We start from the raw sequence: 13,589 nt of genomic DNA, 5'->3' as shown, positions 1-13,589 counted from the left end.
ACAGACCTAAATGCTGATGAGCACCTTATCAAATGCACCCCATGGAAGCTGTGACCTTGCAGGCCCACTCAGGCCATGCTGTTAGGATGCCAAGCACAGATTATCCAAGTAAGGCCTCCCAAATGTTTCAATTATGAGCTTAACATGCATATTCAAATATGTGGCATCAATTCCATCATGTGGTGGGCCACAGGTGAAGACTGCTGGCAACAGCAGAGTGTGTGTGTGGATATCATCACAGTTTATCACCAAAATAATTGCTGCTGCACTGCATGGAAGCCAACAGGAAAAATCATATCACAAGAAGAACATTCAGGAAGTTCCATGTGAGGTACCTGCAGCTACTACAGGGTTCTGTGGCTATCAAAATAATTTCTTAAAATAAAATTTTAAAAAAAGGCATAAATCTAGTATAAATTATCTCCCAAACTGATGAAAGGTTTAGTCAGAATAGCTGGGAACCTCAAAGTACTTGAAGCAACCAAGGGACATCAAATGTGCCAACTGAAAATGCCAATCCAGTTTCTTCTTCAGGCTTAAGAAATAATGGGGGATGAACATCCTTCACTTGAACTCTATGGTTGTTTCATTTAATGCAAAATTAATGTAGAAAACTGATTCCTTTGCTTTGAATTTCTTGCCAAAGATGCTTCTGCAGAGGACCAGGCAGGAAGGAAATGAGACAGCCAGTTCTCAGGAACCAGATCTTGCTGGTTCAAGATTCCAGCTCCCAGGCCTCTTGAAAAATATTTTTTACCAAAGCAGATGTGTGAAAAATACAGTGCAAATCAACTCATTTACTGGAAGTTCAGGTGATCTTCACTCAACATATAACTGGGAAGAACGTTTCTCCTCAGAGTTCAGAAGACCTGTTCTTTCTTTCTATATATGCATATCTATAAAAACTCCCTTGATTTGTAATATAGAATTCATTTTAAAATAACATCCAAGCAACTCAACAGGCTCACACAGGAGCATTCTAGGCAAGTTTAAAAATCAGGTTAAAAAAAAAAAAAAAAAAAATTCCCAAAGCAATGGAATACACAGCAGGTGCTCAAATCCACCTTGGAAAAAATTTGTAATGAGCTTTTCTAACGTTGCAGTGGATAACATAATCAAATATATACTGTGAAATACTGTATAGTTTTATCCCACTACCCTATTTAAAATTTGGAACCACCTCTAGAATATGTTTGTCCTCCCATCCATATCATTCTATCTATCTTTTAGAATCCACAGCCCATCTTAGAAACTTTTTATTTGTGCTTGAAATACAGCTAGTCGTAGTTTACCTGTTTTCACAGAACCATCTTTTACAACATTGAAAACAAGTTGCCAAAAAACCTTTTTAAATGAGACAAATATTTCAGAATTATTAAATTCTGAGAAAAATTGCTGGGCAAGGCTTTATTTTCACCTGACAGAGGACCAAAATTGCAATCATACAATGCATACCAACAGAACAACATTCTGTAACCTCAGCTACAGCTATTAAGCTGAACATAAGCCAACTTTTGGACATATCAGGAATCTATTAAAAAACTGATCACTAATAACTTAAAAAAAAATGCTCCTCTCTTATTCTAGATCAATTTTGTTTTTAAATAGTAATTATGGAACCATATTAGAAAGGAAAATTATGTAACCTTAACTAGAAAGCTGGTAGGTCATGTTAAATCCACTGTTTCCTCAGAGAATTTAAATCAGATTAAGTTGCTTTGAGATCTAAAGTGAAAGGGATCCTTTCTACTGCTGACACATTTTTTCAGGTATTACTGCTGATTCAGCACTAAACTAATGAGGGCTGAATAATTTGCAGATGAGTGAAGTGAATACTACCTTTACTGAATAGCCAACTACCACTGAGGCTCTAAAATCTCCCGTTTCTTAATTATGCAAATTACTGAGGAAGTATATGTCTCTTTCAAAAAATTTATATGCACCTTTACTTAAATTCCTTTTTTTTTGGACCTCAAATCGTCCTGAAAAAAGCATAAAACACTAATGTCACTTTCTATTGCATGCACCACAACACCTTATAAACAAAATTCAACAAACTTCTCAGGAATTGTTTGAACTCCTGGATTTGTTGCTCCAGGATGAAACATACAATTAAACTTAACTACTGTGGCCTCTCAGTGCCCATATTTCCACAACATTCACAATTTTGAGAAATTGCTCGCAGTTAATTTGACTCTTTTCTGCACCATTCTGAACAAAAAACCTACTCCCTGAAAAAGCAGCTCTGTGAAGAGAAACGATGTGTTCTATGCAGGGTTTTCCATTCCTGAACTGCAGCAATTCTGACTATGCCAGATCCCAGCACATTCCATGTTTTGCAAATATTTACCCACTGACTGACACATTTTAAGCAGTGGAAGCAAGATTCATGAGTTTCAAGTGTCTCTGGATCTATTAGACACATATGATGCAACCTGGATACAATTAATAGTAGGAGTCATGTGTTAGGCCATGAGAACACCTTATTCTCCTACTCTTTTTAATCTTTTCTGTAGTCCAACTGGTTAAAAAAAAAACAAACATACAATCTGGCAAACTGTAAAAACTAGAACTTCACCAATTTCCATCTACAGAGATATTACCTAGTATTTCAGAGAGACTTTGGTTTCTTCTTTATAAGGGACAATTTTAGGGGGAAATTTACATTCTCAGACATCCAAAGTGAGTTGAGCTCCCTAATCCTGAATGTAGGAAGACAGTTAAACTATAGGTGAGCTAATGGACAGTCAATGCAACAACTGTAAAACCAATACCAAGTGCTAAAATAATTTATTATACTACCAAAACCACAATAGGAAAGTGGGACTGGTAGAAACTGTTCTAAAGGGAGTAATTCAGAAACCAAGAGTAGATATCAACTTCACCACAATCACACACATTATAAAACCACAGAAACACAGAACCCTCAGAGAATACTTGGAGCTAACAAGGAGTAACATTGCTATGCAAAGCTCACTAATTAACTGCAACCTACACTCAAGTGTAATTTATAAAAAAGATGCTTAGCCTTGTGAGCTCTGAGTCAAAGGAAAAGTTGCAAACAGTTTATATAATGAAAGGCTTTGTGTATAACTGCTCTCTTCTTCCTTTGTGCTTACTACACCAAAACTAAATCTTCTCAGAATTTATTGCATGCTAACAAGAAAATTATTATTTTTAGTTAAATCCCACAGTAGCAAGCAAACTCCCAAGAGAGCTAATTGCACTTTTAAATGAATATACAACATTTGAATATTAGCAGGAACAATAAATTAACCTCATATTGCTGCTTAATCTATTTTTCAGAGAAATTCAAATCTTCCCTTTCATAATATTTTGCTTACTAGGTCAATAAAGGTATGCAAGAAAAAAATCTTAAGTGTAATTTTTCTTTGGTGTGGGAATCTGCAGCCTATCCATTGCATTTACTTTGGCATTCTTTGACAGAATTTAATTTATTTTTCATGAACAGTACAAACTTGACTTTAAACTGCTGGTGATAATTTTAAAATACATTTGCAAATTCAACAGTGTTTTGAGTTCATACCACACAGATCTTTCTTTTGTCCCTTTCTTTAGTACCAAATGAACCTTCTCCTTATCTTGTAAAAGGAGGCAACCTATTGATTTCCAGTTTAGTATTGGTATTAGGAGAAATTATTTATACACAATGAGGTCTGGAGAGGGTATGGAGACAATGGCAGCCCCCTCCCTCTGAATCCTCTCAACACATCAATTTATTATTCTAAACATGATAAAGAAATTGTAATAAATTTCTCCCAGAAGAGGGACTTTGTGTATTAGGAAATAATCTACAAAATCACATTGTTTCTGTTAACAATAAAGAATGCTGAAATCCTTCCAGGCTGCAGATTCACTGATACTATTTGACAGTTTGTAAAATACACAACAGCTACCCAAGTTGCTATCCTTTTCTCAGCACAAGAATACCAAATAACAAGGAGATAAAGTCAGAATCATATTCTTATTTCCAAATGCTGCTCTGACACATTCATTAATCCTGAAAAGTTTTTTTGTTTTCCGGTGAAACTGAAACCTTTTTTTTCTTTCCCAGGCAAAAGATTTTAAAGCCTTCAACATTTAACCACCCAAGTCAAACTCTACTGCAGATAATAGAGATTAAAACCACGGTGTCCACCTTACAGCAGCTCTGACTCCATTTGTGAACTCCCCACCAGCACCTGTTACAGAAAAAAGCCATCTAAAATGAAATCTCACTCTTTAAATCATTATGATTGCAGCTGGAGAGGGAAAGGCAGGCAAAAGAAGATCAAGAAGTTTCAGAGAGCCTCTGTCACACCTGATAATACATTTAGGCTGTATCATACTGAGTAAATGCAGCTGGACAGATAGATATGAATGAAAAAATCTTTTCTAAGTGCCACTGAAAACACCAGGATAATTCATGGCAGAATTTCATTAGAAGTTTCTGACAGCTAAATGATTGTTTAATCCAAGATAGATTTTTTAAAGTGAATAAATTTGTCTACAATTGCGTAAACTGTATTTGAGGTATCTCAAATTTATATCACCTCATTGGTTCAGGATGTTCTTCATTTAAATAAAGATATGCTCAGCAGGATGTCACCTTGCAGAAGTTCTAAGTTCTGAAATGTAAGAAAAATCTTGCTTCCAAACACTAAAAAAAGCTATTTCTCATTCACACCTCAAGCCAGTCAGGCAAAATCAGTCATATCAATAGTCTATCACACTTTAACTTGAAGGCATCCTGTGCAGTGTTTTAATAGCAATTAGGGGAAAGGAAAGCAAAAATGAAAAAAGGTGCTAAAATAAATAACCATAGCAATCATGTTGCCAGCATCATTCTGTTGTTTTTGTTTCAATTACATTTTCAACATTAACTCAAAGAGTGGACAGACAAAATGCATCTCAAGGCTGCAGTAAATACAATTTCAGAGAAGAACTTCTGACACTGAATGATTTCTCTCCTTCATTAGCAAAAAAATAGAAAAAAAGTGTATTTCTAGTAAAAAATACTTTCTCTGTCCTGTTCCTATATTTACTTGGAAAAAAACACAAAAATCTCAAGTACATAACCTATGTTTGAATCTGCATTTTGCAGTGGAATGATAAAAAGGATAAAAGACTACTTTTGTCCACAATATGTGTCCCTAACATCTTGCTCTCAGATTCAGAAATAACATAAAGGCAATCCTTAACTGCTGTTTCCTTTGAATTAACTCAACTCCTCTGCAGCAAAACAACTTCATAAATCACACACTAGTTTCATATAAGCTTTAATTATTATCCACAATTATCTTTTATTTTCCTGTAACTTTAAAACCGTTAACTACTTAAAAATTTGAGGATTTTATATGGACAAAGTGCTGCATGTTCTACAAAACTAAATACACACTCCCAAAATGTCCCTTGCTAAGAACAATTGATTTGCTTGTAGAAATCAGAATCATATTCTGCTAAGACATCCCACCTGAGTGTTCACTGCTGGGTTTCATATTTCTGAGCATTTTTACATTTCATATACTTTAACCAGTGATGTTTAAACACCACAATAAGCATTTGAATATTTAATTGCTAAAAAATTGAACCTGACCACCCAGGGAGAGATGATTTTTCTTCCCTTCTCTTGCTCCACAGATCACAAAAGTAATATAGATCATTTTTCTAAGGAATATTCTGGTGGCAGCTTGCTGTATTTGCCAGAGGCATGGAAGAGTTTTCAGCTCTCTCTCTCTCCCCCACCATCATTAGAGAAAGCTAATTAGCTCCAGCTAATTCCAGTGCTGCTGTGCAAGGAATTGCTACATGTTTTACATATTAGTGCAGCTTCTCTGTGACCCTTTGATCCCACAAACCAGTTACAGAGCACACTGCCTTTTCTGGAGAAGTCACATCTGTACTGGTGCATGGGGGTTATGCATCCCTATTGCTGGACCCTGCCTTTGCCTGTGTTGAATTTCAGGATTAACTATATCACAGCTGAAACCAGGACACAAAAGCAGTGTTCCAGCCATTCTCTTGAGCAAATATTCTCTTCCAAGCAAGAGAAACTTGGAGCATTTAAATCTGGTAAGGGGAAACCTTGGGAGCTGCTGTGTGATTTGTTTTAAATATGAGATTTCCTTAATATCCTACACGTGCCTTGTTCCAGTCTTTAGCACCTTTTAGCACATTTCTTTGAAGGCATAAGCTGTCCTCTGTTTGGACAAAACTCTAGAACAGATCTCTCAAAGCCAGTTTGTTTCACATAAGCACCAATTACCAGTTCCTCAAGTTACCTGAAGTGTATACTTCTGTATTTCATCCAGAACAAATTCCACTTCTTTTGAGGTTGTTAATGAGGCGAGATTGCCACTCAAATTGTAGCAATACAGCTTGGCATTGTCGTAGCTTTCCCGACTGGAATTTATGTGCAGGCAGGCATCTCCAATGTGATTCCATCTTTCTCCACACAGGTGAGCTGGTGCAAAAAGCATACCATTAAAGCTGGTTCGGAAAAAAACTTCAAAAACCCAAGGGAGTCTGAATTTTTTCTTCCTGAGATCATAAATCTAAATGCATCCCACACTCAATTTCCCTTCTCACATCATGTAAATTCTGAAATATCAAGTGTCATCACACAGCATACTGTATTTTTACAGAAAGAAGCTTCTAAGAGCTTAAAAAATTATTATAAGATATATATTAAGTTTCAGCATAATATTTTTATGCCACTATTTCTTCCTTGTATTCAGAACTGAGCATAAATAAATATTAAGGTAAGATTATGTGCACAAATAAGTTTTAAAAACGGCTTTTATTAAAGTGCTATGTAAATTTTGAAATGTAATAACTGTCCTGGAATTAAGAAATCACAACTTTACACTATCCTTGTTTTATCATACCTTGGCATTTTGTATTTGCCTAAATACCAATGCAATCCAAATGATAGAAAATTCAGATAACATCTCAGAAAATATTTCTCTTCAACATTTTACATGATTACTCAGACTCAGATAGCTATTAAAAGTGAGAGCATATTGCTCTTATTTTTCAAGAGCAATTGTTACAGTCAATCTCCAAAGATCACATAAATACAGTTTTGAACTGCAGAGAATAAATTAAGTTATTTAATGAATCATCTCTGTAAAAAAAAAAGTGTTCATTAACTTCATCTGGACATGAAGATCAAATGGAAAAGGTTCTGACATCTAACTCCATATATGTAGTTATGAATAGAAAAGAAATAATATTTCAGAATGTTAACAGTCACCTTCTGAGATTATTTCATATTAGCATTTTAATATTCACTGCTTTCATAGTAGTACCAACATTAGACAACCAAGAAACTAGACCTTGGGCCTTATCTGCACAGGAAAATTGAAGTATAATTGAATATCACTTTTAAGGTAAAACCCCAGCTAGCAAAAGGAGCAATGTCAGAGGCCATGGAGCAGAAAAGGCCCCAGAATGGCAGTTCAGCTCTGCACTGAGTGCTCCCTGCAGGCCAGGGCTCATCTCTGGCCTGTGCAGAGGCACAGTCACTGTGCCTTCACTAATGCCATTATCTGCCCTGACACGATTAAAGGTAGCACTGACACCCCAATCAGGGCTGAAATCACATCTGGGTTCACCTGCATGGGCACAGACAGGCAAGAGGAGCGAGCACCAAGAAAACAAACATGGGTTTGTTTGTCTGCTCATGAACAAACACTCTCTGGCAAGGACAGAGGAGGTTTTCTCAGGTTTGAAAGCAGCTGTGAGCAGCAGTGTCCCCTTACCAGGCAGTGCCTGGCACTCCTGCTGCCGCTGGTCCCACTGGCAGTTCAGGTGCAGGGAGCAGCTCTTGCAGCTCGTCAGTTTATTGCAGATCTGCTCATTCCTCACGTGACATTTCGTGTAGTTTTTAACTGACTGTAAAAACAAACAGACAAAGCAGCATCTCAGGCAGACATCTATTGAACAGAAGTCAAAATGAAAATACAGAGCAGATAGATCCCTCCCAGAAAGCCGTGGCCACCTAAAAGCCAGGCTGAATTTAAGCTCTTTGTCTAGAATCCTTTACCAGATGCAGAATGCAACACTGGAGCACAAATCACCCCACTTGTTCTGCACAATATGAGTGTCAAACTGAAGAGGCCAATTCCCTTTACAGAGAGCAGGAAGAGCTTAAAAAACTAAACTAAATAGTATTTCTTAGATACTTTAGGGTTATACTTTCACTAAATTATTTCATCCTATGCAGGTTAAAGCAAGAAAAATTGTCAAACCGAACATAAAAAATGGCACAAGCTGCAAAATAATTACATATGACTAACTGAAGGTGTAAAAATATGCTCCACACACAATATAAAACCAGGGATAACTTTATTCCTTTGGTACCTCAGCATAGAAGGAAAGCAGTAAACACTGAAAGAATTATTACCTGGGGGCTTTTATTGGATTTGGTGAGTGTTTGGTTTTTTCCTGAAAACTGAGAACTTCCAAGTTAGACATTTTGAATACAAATCTTTCTTCCCTCTGCATAGTACTTTTAATTAAGACATTGTATTGATACCTTATTTAATGAACTGCCCTAAATCCTCAGCCAATTCATCAGCTCACCTATAAGGCTCTCTCTACCAACTTAATTTCAAGGTAATAATTAAAAGTAAGTCCTAATGCAAGACAGCTTTATACTCACAGAACAGTTGAGATTGGAAGGGACCTCTGGGAGTCCCTCTTGTCAAACCCTAACAAGACTTGTCTCTCTTAAACAACAAAAGATTAAAATAATACATGGCAGCAATAATGGATTGCACTTGGATAGCAAATGCATGATTTATTGAAAATGTTGGTTACTTTCCTTCCTATTAGTCCCCAGGACTATGATTAAACAACTTATAAAGGGACTGCATGACAATAAGTTACACAGTGGTTGGTACTGGAATATGGCAGTGATAGGGCAGGGGGGAGAAAAGCTGTCTCCTTTTATTTCTGCTTTTTCTAAGTCCTGAAATAATGCATTTGTGAAAGTGAATTCTCAATCTCAAAAAGAACCAGCTTCATTCCAGCTGAACAACACTGCTGTTGAGGCATTTTATTTTATTTTTATTTTTTGCCTTTAATGGATCAGATGCCTACCAGTAAGTTTGTTTTCAGAGGTCCTGGCTTTTTCCTGTTCTATAGGAAAGGCTACTGTGAAGCAAAAAGAACCAGAGAAGCAGGTCTAGGTGCAGGCATCTGCATCACAACATGAAACAGAGCCAAAGGCAATGCCAGCAAGTAACTGACTTGTTACTATCTAGGCCAAAAATGCACACAACAGTATAGCACCAAAAAAAAAAATCTTTGGTACAAACCCACATTTTGTTTCCCTCAGTCATGAAACATACTCACAAAACTTCCTGAGAGATGCTTTCAAGTGAATTTTAGAGCACAAGTAACCACCATCTGCTCATTCACAATAGCTCAACTAATACTCACTTTTAACATTTCATTTTGACATACCCTTAAGCATTTAGATTTCTTTTATAAATTATATACTCTTCAGAGGTATTACATACAGATTACAATTTTCCACCTAAGCTGAGATATTTGTTCTATTACTTTCTAATCATGAAGCTTGTTGTGTGCTGGTTATTTAATGTTTAAAATAAAATTCAAAGTACTAGTGACTGTTCTATAATAATATTCTTTCTTGTATTCCCTTATTCCCAGCATTTATTTCCCTTAAATCCAATTTAAACACCGCTTGCCTGAAAATCTCATTAGTTCAATGTAGATGTGAATCCAATAGGTAATTCATATTAACACAATATTAAGGTTATAACTTAAACTACCAAACCCAATGAAATTCAGAAAGATGACAGTCCATCTGTTACAGAACTTCTATATTGCTGTAGGATATTTATAATGTTTACACACCAAGGCATGAGTAAATCATGTTATGTATAAAGCCTCCCTCATGTCTGATTTACTTAGATTTTTTAAGTCCTGATCTTGATACGGTAGTATACAGACAGACATATGAACTGCAGTGATTTTCTGAATATTTAGTGGAGAATGAAAATACTACAGTAGTTTATCTTAGAATTTCAGAAATCACTATTAAATTATGTACCTCTCTCTTCCTCCTGGATTTTTTGAGGTTAACAGTATAACCTTGTCTAGTTTGCCTAGTGTAAATGTAAATTATTAATTTGTAGATTCAGTATTATTTCCCAGAAGCTACTCCCAAAACTTGCTATTGGGTACTTCTTACTCATAAATTTTCTTTGTTTCCTCCAAGAAAAATTTGTTTCTATTCATATTTCCTTCTACTACTTTATATATTTCCTCTTGTCTATTCATTGAATTCCTCAAATGTAGGCAGATGGCCACGATTACTATTATCGTATTAAAGTATCATCCAAGGACTCCCATTGTGAAAGGAGGAGCTCTCTGGAAGCAATGCAAACACTATAAAAAACAGGGATTCTTGTCTTTAAGGCACCATGTAAAAATATTTAACAATGTAGGACTATAGGTCTCTTTGAAGCCTCCTCTAGTATCCCATTTCCTTGGCAAAATGCTCTTTATCATTCCCTTCATGGATCTGACAATGTTTGTTTTACGTTGCCACACTCAGATAAAGAACTCTTAAATCACACACTGTTCTAGGCTGTGTTTAGGTAACTGTCACCAACTGGGGCTTTATTGTATTGCACGTGTCCCCACATGAACCAACACACAAGAAATTTAGTCAGAAAGGAAACATGCCCCCCTTGGAGCTTCTGAAGGCAATGACATTTTCAGAAAAGCGAAATAAAATAATTCAGCTATGCCTCAACATACTAAGGCTCTCTTAAAGGCTACTTAATAATTTTTTTTCCCTTGAGAAATTAAACAAATTTGATAAAGTAAATTTTTTTTACTCTTCAATTTTTTTTACAATTCAATCTCTCTCTGGTCTTCCTCAGTAAAGAAAACTGCATTTTATTGCAATCAGTCAGCCCTCTCTACCAAATAAAACGGTAAATTGCTGAAGTACAAGAAGATTTTGCCTTCATGGAGGAGCTTACTCCTCCATGGCACCACTTCATGAAAAATGACATCTTGTAAAGGAGCAGCAATCTAAAATGAAATTAATCTCTCCCACAAAGCCTTTTCTTTTTTTTTTTTCTCCTTTTCTTTGGTAAAGACTTGTTTCGATTATAAAACATAGTCAATTTTCTGCACAACATGATCAGCAGCAAGGGAGTATTATTTTCACAGGATGCAAGATAAAGCATTTTATGTGCAGACATAGAGGATGAATACAGTTTCATAAACATATTAGGCAGATCCAAATCAACCAGGCATTCCAAGCCTCTGCTTGCAATGACATCAGATATGAGTGAGATACACATGACCTAAATGATCTATACCTTGATTATACATGAGGATCTCTGCACAGGAGGGGAATACAGTGTCCTGTTAATGTGCAGGCTCACATCAGAGGGTGAGCACAGGCAGGTGAATGTGCACCATCAACACATTAGCACTACTCATGAAGTCCATCTGTCCAGCTAGAGTTACTTCAGGGAAATATTCCTATTTTACAGGCCTTCCAACCAGCAGAGTAGCCATGCTTTGCAGTATCTGCTTTGCATCTACCTGTGACCATGAGGCCAATGCCAAACTGGTTGACGGCACATCTTTAATAAACTGGCCAGTTTCCTTGAGGCAGCAGCAGCAGATTATAAAACATTATTGTTATTCTCATCTGGAGTTCTACAATCTAAGTCATAAATCAAGGCCTTTGTACAGCAAAGGCTCCTTGTGATATTCCTAAGTCTACAGCTTGTTATCCCAAATTACCATCACAGTGCTGTCACAACATTTTTGTTTGTGGGCCTAGTCCAGAAGTAGCAGTCTATGAAAATGGATAATCAGCCTGATCCATTCTGGTTTTCCACATGGTGCCATTCTTTTGATGCTATTTTAGTGGGTCTTATCAAAGCTGCAAAATTCTGCTTCCATCCACTCACGGCCAATAGACTAATTTTACAACAGCCACCTCCCATTTATGAAAGCATCTCTATCCAGATATCATTTTGATGAATTTTTGCAACCCCATTCTTCAGTAACTACACTAACAGCCTTTGCTATCCACTTCAAACCCTAAATAAAAGACAGGAAATTATACAGAGCAGACTGGAGCATCGTTTGCTAATTAAGCTGACAATCTTAGTCATGAAAGGTTGTCAAAGAAGGACACTGAACCAAGAAGTTTGTGCTAAAATACCTAGCACTCCACATTTATTAGGGATCATTTATTAGGAATGAAGATGGTCTGCTCCTTAGCAACTATTCCTTGTTCAAGAGCTGAAAACCACGGTTAGAAAATTAGCACCTAATGGAGAACAATGTGTCAGGAAAAGAAGGGCCCTTGAAGATCACAAAGGAAACTAACCATTAGTGCCTGGAATGTGAAATCCCTCTGACAGACTTATAACATGACTACTGATGAATTTGTGTCTGCTTTGGTTTTATTAGTAGTGACTAGCTACAAATGCCAGTGATTAGAGCTGGCTGTGCTCACTGTGAATGGGCAAGATTTGAGTCACAATCAATCCAACTCACACCTTAATTTGTCTGCAGAACAAGATTGATTTGCATCAGGTTCAAGCCAGAGAGCAAGATACTTTTACTAATGAAAGTGTGTCAAGAAAGGATTTTGAACTCAAGTACAGCCAGGTGTCTGTGGATAGCTGAAAAGTGTAAGGAAGCAAAATTTAGAATGCTAAAACACTAAGATAATCTTTACAAAAATCAAATGAACGAGCAAGAGATGCAGCAGTTGGTGAACAACATAAAGTATAAAACGTGGCACTAGGCAATATTAAAAAGAGAAAACTATAAACTTGCATGAATCTATGTGATCTGGTGGCTTGTAGTTAAAAAGATCAGAATGAAATTATCACAAGTCAGTGGACTTCATGGTTACAGAAGTTCTTATTCCTTTAATGAGATGACAAGTGACTCCATGACAAAGAAAACCATTTCTATGATGATCAATGATCAGAAGACCATGACTAATGAGACTGGCCTGGTCCTGTTTGAAGGGGAAAAACCAAACAGCACCCTTGATGGGATTTCATGGTTTCTGCCTGTCTACTGTACACCACATAGTCACAAAATCCAAGTTAATAACGACTGTGATTTTCCAGATGTCATTAATTAGGGGATAAAAGTACTTGTCTTCAGAAATATATGGCAGGCAACACACCCCTGAAGAATACTTGCTTTGCAGTGAAATAAATTTTTTTTGCTGCGGTCCAACTCTAACTTCCACAACACTTTTAGCTCAAAAGCCTGGAAAGCAAGTTTGTTTGTGCTGAAAAGAAGCAACTACTGATCTACTAGACCTAGGAAAGGAGAAGTACTGCTAACATGCTCAGATTTGTGAGGTCTCACCATGCTGCAGTTGCTGTTTGCTGAAATGCACTTCTTGTCGTCGCACCACTGGCAGCCGTTGGTGTTGGCGGTGCAGCTGGCGCAATCCGCGTACCGGTAACATCTGTCGTCTGCAGCAGCTGCCACACAAACCAAACAGAGAGAAGGAGAATTACACCACGTTTCTGACACTTCCTCAGAGCTTTTTC

At 36.8% G+C, this 13,589-nt stretch overlaps 1 protein-coding gene across 1 annotated transcript in view; it reads right to left on the bottom strand.

Annotated features, from left to right (window-relative positions):
* ATRNL1 (attractin like 1) overlaps positions 1-13,589 on the bottom strand; it is a 431,686-nt gene that overhangs the window by 330,786 nt on the left and 87,311 nt on the right. The window contains exons 13-15 of the mRNA XM_009087164.4: positions 13,402-13,520; positions 7,764-7,896; positions 6,282-6,463 (exon numbers count right to left, since the gene is read on the bottom strand). Of these exons, the coding sequence (XP_009085412.1) occupies positions 6,282-6,463; positions 7,764-7,896; positions 13,402-13,520 (434 nt within the window). The remainder of the gene's footprint in view (positions 1-6,281; positions 6,464-7,763; positions 7,897-13,401; positions 13,521-13,589) is intronic.

The sequence above is a fragment of the Serinus canaria genome, chromosome 6, assembly GCF_022539315.1.
Source record: "Serinus canaria isolate serCan28SL12 chromosome 6, serCan2020, whole genome shotgun sequence".
Classification (NCBI taxonomy): Eukaryota; Metazoa; Chordata; class Aves; order Passeriformes; family Fringillidae; genus Serinus; species Serinus canaria.
The sequence above is the reverse complement of the archived record's forward strand: the minus strand, read 5'-3'. Positions and strand labels throughout refer to the sequence as shown.